Consider the following 11,664-nt stretch of genomic DNA (forward strand, 5'->3'; position numbering starts at 1 on the left):
TCTTTAATCTATCTATCTATCTATATTAATCTATCTATCTATCTATCTATTCATCTATCTATCTATCTATTTATCTATCTTTATCTATCTATCTATCTATCTATCTTTAATCTATCTATCTATCTTTATCTATCTATCTTTAATCTATCTATCTATCTATCTTATTTTCTTGCTTCGTCTCTCATTCATTGGAGGGTCTGTTTGGTCTTTTCTTAGTGTGTATCTTAGACTTATGCTGACGCTTGTATGCGCTAGCCCCCCCCCCCCTTCATTGAAAACGTCCCTCTTACTTAACTCTCTCTCTTCTATCACACCTTCCCGCCGCGCCTGCTCTTTCTTTCTTTTCATTCTCATTCTTTTTGTCTTATCTCTTTCTTTCTTTGTAGGTGCTTTTCACTGTGTACGTCCGAGTGATATGCTGGCGGAGTTGCAGGGTCGCTTGCCCATCCGTGTGACTTTGAAGCCTCTGACCCAAGAGGATCTCCAAGATATTCTAACGAAAACGAAGAATAACCTCATAGAGCAAAGCCAAGGTAAACACCCGACAAGAAAAGCCTAAGAAAGCAACTGAAAGAATTGAGACAAAAAGAAAGAAAGAAAGAAATAAGAAAGACACAAGACAGAAAGAAAGGACATAGAAAGAAAGAAAGAAAGGAGAAAGAAGAGATGGATCACGGACGGGGCTGATGTGCTATCTCATCTCGCTTTCTTTCTTTCTTTCATTCTTTCTTTCTTTCTACATACAATGCCTCTGTAATTCCCGGTATCTACGTCACTCTCTCGCTGTCTCCCAGCACTTCACTGCGCCTTTCTACCATACACATCCATACATAGCTATCGTCTATCCATAATCTATCTATCTTTAATCTATCTGTCGTCTCTTTTCAGTCTATCTTTGGTCTCTCTATCTCCTCCGTCTGGCCGTTTGCCTGACATAGCGTGAAAGAGATCCCCTTTTCCACAGTCTTACTCTTCCTCCTTTCTTCTCTCTTCGCAGAAAAAGAAGAGAGAGAGAGAGAGACCTAGTGGTCGTGATCTGTTGCTCTTCTTCTTCTTCGTCTTCTTCTGTCTCCTTCTCTTTCTTTTTGTGCAGCTCTATTGAAGACAGAGAATATCGATCTCCACTTCACAGATGAAGCCATTCGTGAGATTGCAAGGGGTAAGTTGAGAAGGAGAAAGAAAGGAAGAAAGAAAAAAGAACACGAGTCGATGTCTTTCTTTCTTTCTTTCTTTCTTTCTTATCTCTCGTCTCTCTTGTTCTCTTCTTGCTTTTCTTGGAGTGTGCTTTTTCTTAAGGAAGGGGTTTGCCTTCTTTCATCTCTTTCTTCGTCTCTTTCCTTTCATACAGATTGCCATCGAGATTTCTGTCTTGTTGCTATTTCTCCATTCTCTCTCTCCCTTTCTTTCTCTTTCTTTCTTTCTGCATACCTGAAGAATGGATGAAGAGACCACTCTAGAGAAAGCGACGTGAAATGTCAAGTGTATGGAATAAGGACCTTGTCATTTCTCTCAAGATTTGTCTTCTACAGAGAAGAGACTATCTACCTATCTATCTTTGATCTATGTATCTATTTGGTAGGACACACATAGGCATCTTCACATTCGCTGTGCCTGTAGGAAGAGAGAGATCAAGTTTTGGAATACAGTCGCTGTAGAAATCTAGAAAGAGATGGACGAATGAGAGTGTATAGTATGAATCTTGCCGTGATCTACATAGAGGAATTCTTTCGCTCTCTCTCCTCTCTCAGTCATTCTAATCAGCAAGGTGTAAGAAAATAAGTAGTAAAGGCAGATCTGTCTATTATGTCATCCAGCATCGATACTAAGAGATGAGAGAGACGATGAAGAGGAAAAAAGAAACTTAAAAGATTCACATCTTTTTCATCTCTTTTTGTATCTTCATCTTTCTTTGTTTCTCTGCTATTACTTTTCTTTCTATCATTCTAACAGTTGCATGTGAAGTCAACGCCAACGTAGAGAATATCGGAGCTCGACGCCTTCACACCATCATTGAAAAGTAAGTTAGCTCAGCTAGTTCCAACTAGCTAGCATTACAAGGTCACTTCCTACCTAGCTAGCATCGTAAGTTTACTTCCTCACTGTCTACCATCATAAGCGCACTTCTCCTGACTAGCTAATATCATATGCCTAGCTACACTCCTTTTCCTAGCTCTCTCTCCTCTTGTCGTCTTGTCCCCTGGGGTTCTTCAAGCTGTCGCTTCTTTCACTCATTCACTCTATCTATCCTCAATCTATCTATCTATCTATCTTCAATCTATCTATCTATCTAGCGATCTGGATGTGGATGTATATAGATATACAATTATAGATATGTATGTGACGTCAAGGCGGTGAGGCTTGTCGTTGGTAGGACGTACGAATCTGACTGTAGGGAGAGGAAGGACTAGGTGGTGTTTCAGGTCCGATGAATGAATCTTTTCTTGTCTTTCTTCTCATTCATTTGAAAAGCCTTTCTTTCTTTCTTTCTCGCTCTTCCTTTCTTTCATTCTTTCTTTCTTTCTTGTTCTTTCTTTGTGTCTATTTGAATGTGACGTCATCATTCTTCTTTTCGTTTTACAGGATCATGGAAGACGTAAATTTCAGCGCATCTTCTATGCCTCGTGGATCGCGGTAGGTCAGATTCATAGCCACTCTCTTCAGCATGCAGTATCTCCACTATTACGTACGTTTTAGGTGTTGTCTGCAAGGATGACTTGATCGCTTTCTTCTCAGTTCCTAAACTCTTCTATCCATAGATGCGTCTTAGTAGATATACATGAGGTTCTTCAGACCGATATCTGTATCTCTCCTCTTTGTCTCTATGGGCGTTTATGAGATGGATGTAAGGATAGGTATCTATCTATAGATATCTACACCCTCTACACTAGCGGAGAAAGGGAGGAAGTCTCGAGCAGGAGCAATTGAACTAATCTCGATAGCAGTATCTCTCTTTCTCTCTCTCTCTCTCTATATATATATATATACATATCTGTATATTACGATTGAAGTTGGTATAAGAAAAACCGAATGCATGCAGGGCATGGTATACATGAAGAAGAAGCTGTCGTAAGTGAAGACAGAGGAGAGCCAGTTGTGTCATTCTACTTCTCGACTCGAAAGGTATCAATCATATCTATCAATGGAGGTACGAGTATCGGTATTGGCGTATGTCTCCGTAAACAGATAGATGACAGAGAGGACTACGATGTGTAGTTGTTTCAGGTAACGAAGGTGTCGTAGATAAAGAGGAGGGACGCAAGAAAAGCAGTAAGAATTTGTATCCACATCCTCATCATGACGGCGCGTTGCACTCTTCTTCGTCTTCTGTCTGAAGCCAGACAACACACAGGTGATGACGGTGATAGAGCTTTTCATTTGACTTCTCTTCCTTTTTTCTGTCTTTCTTTCTTTCTTTAACTTCTTTCCATGTGCCTGCGTCATCAGGGTCGAGATTGATCTACAGCATGTACAGAAGAGTGTTAGTTCTCTCCTTACGAAGATGGATTACACTCGATTTGTTCTTTGAAGAAAAAAGAAAAAGAAGAAATGCGGTGCACACGGACGAAGGAGGAGGAGGAGACGAGGGAGAAGAGAGAGAGGTGACAAGCTTTTTCGTTTCTCACTGGAGAGGAGGGCGCATTTTTGATGATTGATATAGACAAGCATTCGCCTATATGATACTAAGAGTGAAAGGCGTCACACCAACAGAAGCACGAAAGGGGTGTCTACAGGGAAGGAGTTCCAGCAATGAAAGATGAATGAGAGGAGTGCATGCATTGGATGTACGAGAGGCGCATGTACACTCGAGGAGCAAGCGGCGTATGTACGCCTGATGATGGGGAGGTGTATCTACACCTGATGAAGGGGGAGGTGTATGTACACCCTGTGAGTGCAGGTGTTCATCCACCGCAAGGCATGTGTTTTACTTTTTGTCGATTTTCCTCATTTGACGCCTATATGTCTCGTATGTCTGAATGCATAACCCATATTAGGGAACACGTACATCCGGCCGGACTGTGTTTTCGTCTTCAAAGAGCTTTGGTAATTCTCCGTCACAGCAGGGACCCGCAGTCTCAGGAACGTCCCTAATTCTTGTGTGTGAATGAGTGCATGCGCGTGTATTTCTCATCATATTTTCGAAGGAATCCATCGTAAGAGAAGCGATCTCTGTCACGCTCTCTTTCCTGCTGCTCTCCTCTCCTTTCTTTCCTTCTTTCCTCCCTCTTTTTTTTCTTTCTCCATCACCAAGTGCTTCTGTGAATCTTCATTATGAATCGTATCCTGTCAGATCCGTAGTTCCGGCAGCGCAAACGTCCATGATAGGAAGGAGTGTATTATCTCATTGCCATTGCAAAGATATGATGGTCGGCCTCCTCCTTTTTCTCTGTCTTTCTGTTTTTTCTTTTTCCTCTTTTCTCAAAAGAAATGAAGTTCAAGGAACGTCCAGACATATGGAGACGTTTTCTTCCATTCTTCTATCATCTTTGTTGGCCAACAGAAGGGAATTTAAAGAGCTCTTCACCTTCTCGTCATGGTAATAGAACAACGCCTCGGCGATGGTCGCTTCTACGGTAACAGTAGATCATTATTATCATTCTTCTAGTCATTTATCTGTCAGCGGTCTAGTCCAGCGCATCGCTCTTCTTTTTTCTTTCTTCCGCCTTCTTCTTTTCTTTTTTCATTGTTGCTAGCCCTCTCTAGTGAAGTGATTGATATTCGAGAAGACCTATTCACTCCACTACATCAGCCTTTCAACACCTACCTAGAAAGAAGTCTGAGTGAACACGCCCTCCCCCCCCCTCCTGTCAAGTATTTTGTTATGCATGGGTGCATGCATACGAGGACTACTCCTAATGCTGCTGCTGCTATGATTTGTTTTCTTTCTTCTCGGTGTCCTATTGTCTACACATCTTCCAAGAAGCAAGAGAAGAGTCTTTTCTTTCCAAATTTGCTTACGTAGACAGGTTATGAGGAGTGACCAGGAGTGAATGAATGTGTGAACGAAAAAGAGGAAGGACGAGTCAAAAAGCCGTTTTCTTTCTTCTTTCGCTTCTCAGAACCTTCAGTTGATTAATTCCAAAGATTTTCTCGACACGGTTCTCCATACGGAGTATATACACCTTGATAAATGCTTAAAGAGAAATATGTCAGCTGGACTGACGCCAAGGAGGGAAGAGGAGGAGGAGGAGCCGAGGCTCCTCTTCCCGCGCGCTACCACACCATTCCAGGGACTTTTTTTCTTCAAGAAAGAAAGATCTCTCTAGTCGTCGGAAGAGAAGAGAGATAGATGCAATCTAAGACCGCTACCCATCAGATCCGTATAGAAAGATAGTTGACACGAGTGTGCCAGAAGAGCCTAGCATGTGTGTCTATCTTTCACGCTCTCCAGTTAGTTCAAGTAGAAAGGAAATGACAGCTTGGAGGAGTTGAGTGTGAAGAGTGAGGAAGGAAGACATGAAAAAAGGGCTCAACATACACCGAAGATCTGCTGCTCAATCGACTTTCGAGAGAATACTGTGTTGGGAGAGGTGTGGACACCAGGTCCCATAGATTTGATCCGGGAGAAAAGAAAGAGAGAAGACGACTTGCCGATGAGGAGAGGCTAAGTAGCTGACCATGCAGGGACGGATGGTTATGATGACTCGAGCTTTTCTTTGCTGCTTGCTGAGGGGGGCAAGAGCTCTTCTTCGCCTGCTGTTTATATAAGAATAGAATAGAAAGCAAGGCCACTTCATGATGTGCTATGACCACCCCTCCTTAGTGGAAGTCCATCGGCAGTATTGCACCTCTCCGTAAACATGTATATATATACACTTTATGTATGCGTTATAGCATAGAAATGGATGGCCTATCTATACATCTGTACGGCTGGATACCCCGTGATATCTTTGTCAAGCGGAGCTATGTATAGAGTGAACTCTCTCTCTCCATTTGACTACTGCTCTATCCGTGGAGAGGACTCACGAAAGCTAGGTGACACCCCAAGCTACAGGTAAGAGAGAAGTGACGTAACTCTGCACCTGGGGGATACGCGTTGGTGTAGTACGTAGCTAGCGGTAGGGCGATGTCTCTCCTCAACAGCTCCTCCGTCTTCAAAGAATTTTTTGCCTAGTCATATCTTGTGTGTCCTCTGGTTCCGCAAACATCTTGAAGGCTCTCTCCACACATGGCCCCTAACCCGTGTAGAAAGATAGAGAGATAGATAGATAGAAAGGATGTTGCTATAGGGCGCGACCCTGGCTGGGGAAGGGAGTTTTGTCCGTTTCACATGTAAAGCATCACCCCCAATGCTTCTCAGATAGAACACGTCCGAAATTCAAACAGGATAAAAAAATCCGTATATCTCCACATTGACGATGAAACAAACCAGGTGACGGGGGGCTTTTACCGAGGGTGCCGTGGTTCGTTGCCACCGTTGGTTCCCTCCTCCCCCCCGTTTATACCTCAGGAGCGTAAAATCCTAAGCGGAAAGGGTTTCGACCTAGGGAAAAAGCCACCCCTATCTATTCTATATCTTGACTAATTCCAATTAATAGTTCTTCAAATTCTCTACGCTTGTTCACCGAGTCGTGGAACACCGCCTTATCCACCATCCGGTAGCTTGTGCATCACTCTCCCGTGTTGGGAAGCGGCAGGGGAAAGGGCGTTGGACTTGTCCGTTGTCTTCGATGCATGCGTTAATGTGTTGCATCTACCAGAGGGAAAGAGTACCTGTCTGCGCGTCATGGCAACACCCTCTGTTGCAGTCTTTCCGGGGGAGAAACCTGGATTACACAAGCAAAACTCCTGCTGCATGCTACACATATGAGTACCCCGTGTGTCGTCAGTTTCTGTGTGCTTGTAGTCTTCCTATGATTCTCTGGACACTTTTCTGGTTCTCGCTGTGGAACTCCAAAATCGCTTTCGGCTCTTGACTCATCTGGAAGGACACTTACCAGCACACCAGAGTTAGCTCATCCCCCCACCCCTACCGCAGGGCTTCCTCTATTCCATCTGGGGCGTACCGTAGACCTACACCAAACTATCTGGCTTGTGTGAGAATAGGACGTTGGTAGCTATCTGAAGCAGCAGGTGGGGTCTGCTCCAGGAAAAGTAGTAGCCAGGGGAGAGTATCTGAAGACGACGGGGGCGTACCAGGGGCAACTGGAGAGAAAGTATTGGAGAATCAGTGACACATACAGTCAAGCTCGTGTGGCATGTTAAACTTACCAGTGGGGACGTCGGTCGCGACTGTGACATGCGGCATGGCTCACAAGGATCGATGGAGAGAACGATAAAACCTCTTGAAGACCATAGGCCAAGCATGCATGATGAATCTACAATTGGCCTTATACACGGAGAACAGGGGAGATCCTCCCCCTGGCCTCCTTTGACACGCAGCAGTATTCGTGAGAGTAGAGACGTGAAGCTGTATGCGAAGCTATGTCTCGTTGTCGTCTTCTTTCTTCCTAACCGCCTAGCTGTATCGATTCCTATTCTCCCCGGAACGCAGGCACCATCAGCATCGATCCCTGGAGACGGTGAGCTGAGATTTTTGACTCGGCAGTACACAGCAACGAAGGAGGAAGTGAAGAAAAGTCGATCGATCAAGAAGCAAAGACGAGAAGGGTTGTTTGAAAACAGGAAAGAGTGATAGAGATCCCCTCTTCATAATCCTCGAAGAGGCATGCAAAAAGGAATATATGAATGATAGACGATCATCGCCATACACACGCGAAAACATCCCTCCCCGCCCTCCTCCCCTCTTTCATGTCCTCCTTTCTTCACCTTCAGATATCTATGGACATTCGGAAGACACATAGACAGGTAGGTCACACATACATACGTGCCTTTCTTGATATACATATGAAGATATAGATACAACAGGGGTGCTGTAAGATCGCCACGTGCAAGACAGAGGAGGAGGGAAGAACGTAGTAGATACATGAGAAAAAAAAAAAGGACTGACTATTTACTACTACATGAAAGACGCCTCCCGCAACTCCCATCCACCTTCCTACAGAAGAGAAGTCGGAATGACTATGATGATACGTCGTCTCTTTCCTTCTCTTTCTCTCCTCTTCCATGAGAGGAACACCAGGAGGGAGTATACAGGATCATGTAGTCATCATCTCCGAGAACGTCTTCTTTCTATCCCTTCACGAAGAGAGAGAGAAGATCCCCCCCAGGCTGCTGGTCACCGTCCTTGTCTTCATCCTCATCATGGTAAGAATGACACGACCTTCTTCTCCATCTCCCTCCCTCCCTTCCTTTTTCTTCTTCTTTACGCCTGAGCTGCTGAGGTTGTCGCTTCTTCGACACTGACTGTCTTATCAGCAGCCCCTGGTTTCTCTGGCTCTTCACTGGAACTGCTTGGCACCCCATTAGGCTTCTCACCTCCCTCCACGTCCTTTGACGCATCTCCACCCGCCTTTCCTGCGACAGGGGCAGCATCACCCCCTGCCGCTTCATCTTCATGATCGTGCATTCCCTCGTCTTCATCTTCGTCATCTAGATCAGGTAAATCGCCATCTTCTTCGTCATCCGAGTCCATGCCTCCTCCCAAATCCATCATATCACCCATACCTCCTCCCATGCCTCCTAAGCCCCCCATTCCACCTAGGCCACCCATGCCTCCTAGTCCTCCCATCCCGCCTAGACCTCCCATCCCCCCCATTCCACCAAAGTCCATGGAGTTCATATCGAAATCTCCCATATCCATACCCTTCGAATCTTCTTCATCCGAATCCACCCACTTATCCCAGTCACACTTCAACCAGTGCAACTTCTTCCCGTCCTTCGTCATAGACCTCCATCTCTCTTTCTCCTTCTTCACAAGTTTGAACTGAACGTTTCTCTGGGCACTGTACTTGGATTCCTAAAGGAGGAGAGAAGGGAGATATACAAAGAGGAGGATGTGAAAGAGAACAAGAAGAGGAACAAAACCACCTGGAGGGAGGAAGCGTGGAGAAGGGTCGACAATACCAAGCGGGGGAAGGCTTTGAAAGGTACCGTACGCTTACATCAGACAGTCTAGTAAGAAAGGGAGAGAGACGAACGCCAGTAGGGGGGGGAGTGATAGCTTTTGTTTTTCTCTTGCCTTATACCATCGACAACAGAGAGAGATCGTTGTGGCGATGTGAGCAAGTAAAGAAGACACATATGAAGGTTTGAAGGGAGGAAGCACAAATGAATGAGAGAGGATGGATGGGTAGGTCATAGATGTCCGTCTCATGCAGCCGAGTGCTGACGGGGCAGTACCTTGAGAACCATGCCGTCATGAACAGAGAGACACAGATAGATCCGTGGTGAAGACATACGGNNGGGGGGGGGGATAACATACACAACTAACTCGATGAGATAGAACGGTACCTACCCTCGACTCCCACACGTGTACCTCCTGTCTACTACATAGATACAACCCCACAACGTCTCTATCTATACAGACACACGGCTACATCTCAATAAATGCATACGTACACACAGGCTTTCATAGAGACACGACCTGCAGAGTCATTCATTCTCTTCCGAGAGTCATCTCCTCTTATCTCTTAACAAGGATATATCCTCTCCACGTCTTAGACTTTCTGGAGAAGAAAGGTAAGTAGAACATGCTGCTGCCAGTGAGGGAGCGCACGTACAGATAGATGGATAGATTCTCCATCGGATAGACATATGCCTACATATGCACATATCTACATAAAGACGCATGTACGGAAGATGTATATGTATATATATGCAGCAGACTGTGAGAGATCTGAACGTACCTCAACATTGATAGGATGAGGAAAGTCAAGATGGCAATGAAATTTCGTTCCTTCGGATACGCACTTCACATCAAGAGAGGTCTCCTTCAACTCGACTTCGAGTTCCTGGGGAGACATGACCTGGACGGTAAGAAAGATAAACTCCTTTGTCTCCGCCCACATGCACTGCGGTGTATGAATCTGTGAGTCCCTGGTGTACATACACAGAGAAGAGACAAAAAAGCACAATTTGATTGGTTTTCTTTCTTGACCCGCATCACAGACGGCCTGATCGGCCTCCCCTTGTTCTCACTTGATACCCTGTGGATAAAGAAAGACAGTCAAACCATCCATCGATTCACCAACACTCACTACCACCCCCCACTCTCTCTTTTCTCAACTTGCTTCGACACAAGCGAAGAAAGAGAAGCAAAAGATGAAAGAGAAGATGAATGAAAAATGAGGGTGCACGGGGTGACTTTCTATGAGATATCAAGATCAGCATACACACACGAAGACAGAACATTCCTACGTCGACAAACAGAAGAGGGGCCGTCCACCCTTCGAACGGTCGGCTGTTCTCCACCGGCACTTGTGTAAGAGTGAACTCTACAGTCTACAAGAGAATAAATTACACGAACGGATGTCAAGAAAAAAGAGATGTCCTAGTCTCGTGGTTTGACGACTCAAAAGGAAGCGTTGGATCAACGATGGATGAGAAATAGGTGGTGTGGTCTGTGGTCACCGTCACGATTCTCTGGTGTATGTACACCAGCACAACCGGCGATGAACGTTGCTGTGTCTTCTCTTCTTGAGGTTTTTGTGTAAAAAGGGATCGCCTGAGATATCTTTTGGATGCGCACACATCTATGATGTTCAAAAAGAAGAGATGAAACGAAGTCTCACTGATCTTAATGAACCCCACGAGAGAGTGCTCGAGAGAAAAAAGGAGAGATAGCATTACGGAAGTGCAGCGACGTGGGGGACATTACTAGGGTGGACGGCGATCTTTCCAAGTGATAAGAATCAGGTGAAGGTTATTATGCACTCACGCCATGATGATAATGGTAGTGCAGGAAGAAGAAAGAGAAGGCTTGAGAATTCGTTGGTCAGAAAAGAGAAAGAAAAGGAGAAAAAAGCAAAGAAAGTGATCGAACCCCTGTGGCTTTCATAGCAACACAACCAATGACTCTCCCGGGTGGGCGAGCGGGCTCCTCAACGTCTCTCTCTTTCTCTCTCCCCCTCTCGCCTCCTTAACCACAGCAAGAACAACAACTACCCCTTCTCTTTCTCTTTCTTCTTCTTCTCCATCCTTCTCCTCCTCTTCCCCCTCCGACCACCACCCAACCATCTTCCCCCGATGACGGGCGAGTGACGAGGCGGCGTAAACAACCCTGTGCATACCAAAGGGGCGTGATCATCCATCATCGAGCTCCATTGAGTAATCGTCCATCGCCCTCGGGCAATCGGGATGGCTGTTCTATGTGTGTACGACGTCGCATGACTTACACACGCGCTTCTAGGTTGCTCATGGGCGGTACATCATCTCTCCTTAATGATCGGTTGGCAGCCGTCGATTCTCGCTCGGTGCGTGTCTCACCGCGCGTGCGTACCTATTTTCCATCTCTCTAGGTGTGTTGCCTTCCCGAACTACTGCACCGTTTTTCCTAACTCAATCGAGGAGTCGCGCGATGAAAAAAGACACACAAGGGGAAGGCTGTACTTCCTTGGCACTTCAAAAGCGTTCGATGGAAACTACTGCCCCCCAGAGGGCCGCAAAGCTGAATGACTGATGTAGAAAGGCCCGAGGCTCATTATGGTTATTGGACCCAGCACGGAAGCCAGCAACACCACCACAGTCAGTGGAAAGGACGTGAATACACGTCCTTTTCTTCCTTCCTTGGTAATTTCGATCCCTTGTTCTTCTTCTCATCATCCT

The 11,664-nt window shown here is 45.5% G+C and overlaps 2 protein-coding genes across 2 annotated transcripts; one reads left to right on the plus strand and one right to left on the minus strand.

Annotated features, from left to right (window-relative positions):
* Positions 1-382: 382 nt before the first annotated feature.
* CSUI_003392 (atp-dependent protease atpase subunit) lies at positions 383-4,533 on the plus strand. Its single transcript, XM_068063590.1, has 6 exons — positions 383-533; positions 1,094-1,159; positions 1,951-2,017; positions 2,581-2,631; positions 3,445-3,599; positions 4,424-4,533. Exons 1-5 carry the CDS (start codon positions 416-418, stop codon positions 3,524-3,526), a joined length of 384 nt encoding a protein of 127 aa, XP_067924431.1. The 5' UTR covers positions 383-415; the 3' UTR covers positions 3,527-3,599; positions 4,424-4,533.
* Positions 4,534-7,756: 3,223 nt separating this feature from the next.
* Positions 7,757-10,978, minus strand: CSUI_003393 (p23 co). The gene is made up of 3 exons (XM_068063591.1): positions 10,778-10,978; positions 9,747-9,936; positions 7,757-8,857 (listed from the first exon to the last, which is right to left on the minus strand). Exons 1-3 carry the CDS (start codon positions 10,780-10,782, stop codon positions 8,264-8,266), a joined length of 789 nt encoding a protein of 262 aa, XP_067924432.1. The 5' UTR covers positions 10,783-10,978; the 3' UTR covers positions 7,757-8,263.
* Between the last annotated feature and the right edge of the window lie 686 nt (positions 10,979-11,664).

Source organism: Cystoisospora suis (genome assembly GCF_002600585.1).
Source record: "Cystoisospora suis strain Wien I chromosome Unknown contig_1503, whole genome shotgun sequence".
Lineage (NCBI taxonomy): Eukaryota > Apicomplexa > Conoidasida > Eucoccidiorida > Sarcocystidae > Cystoisospora > Cystoisospora suis.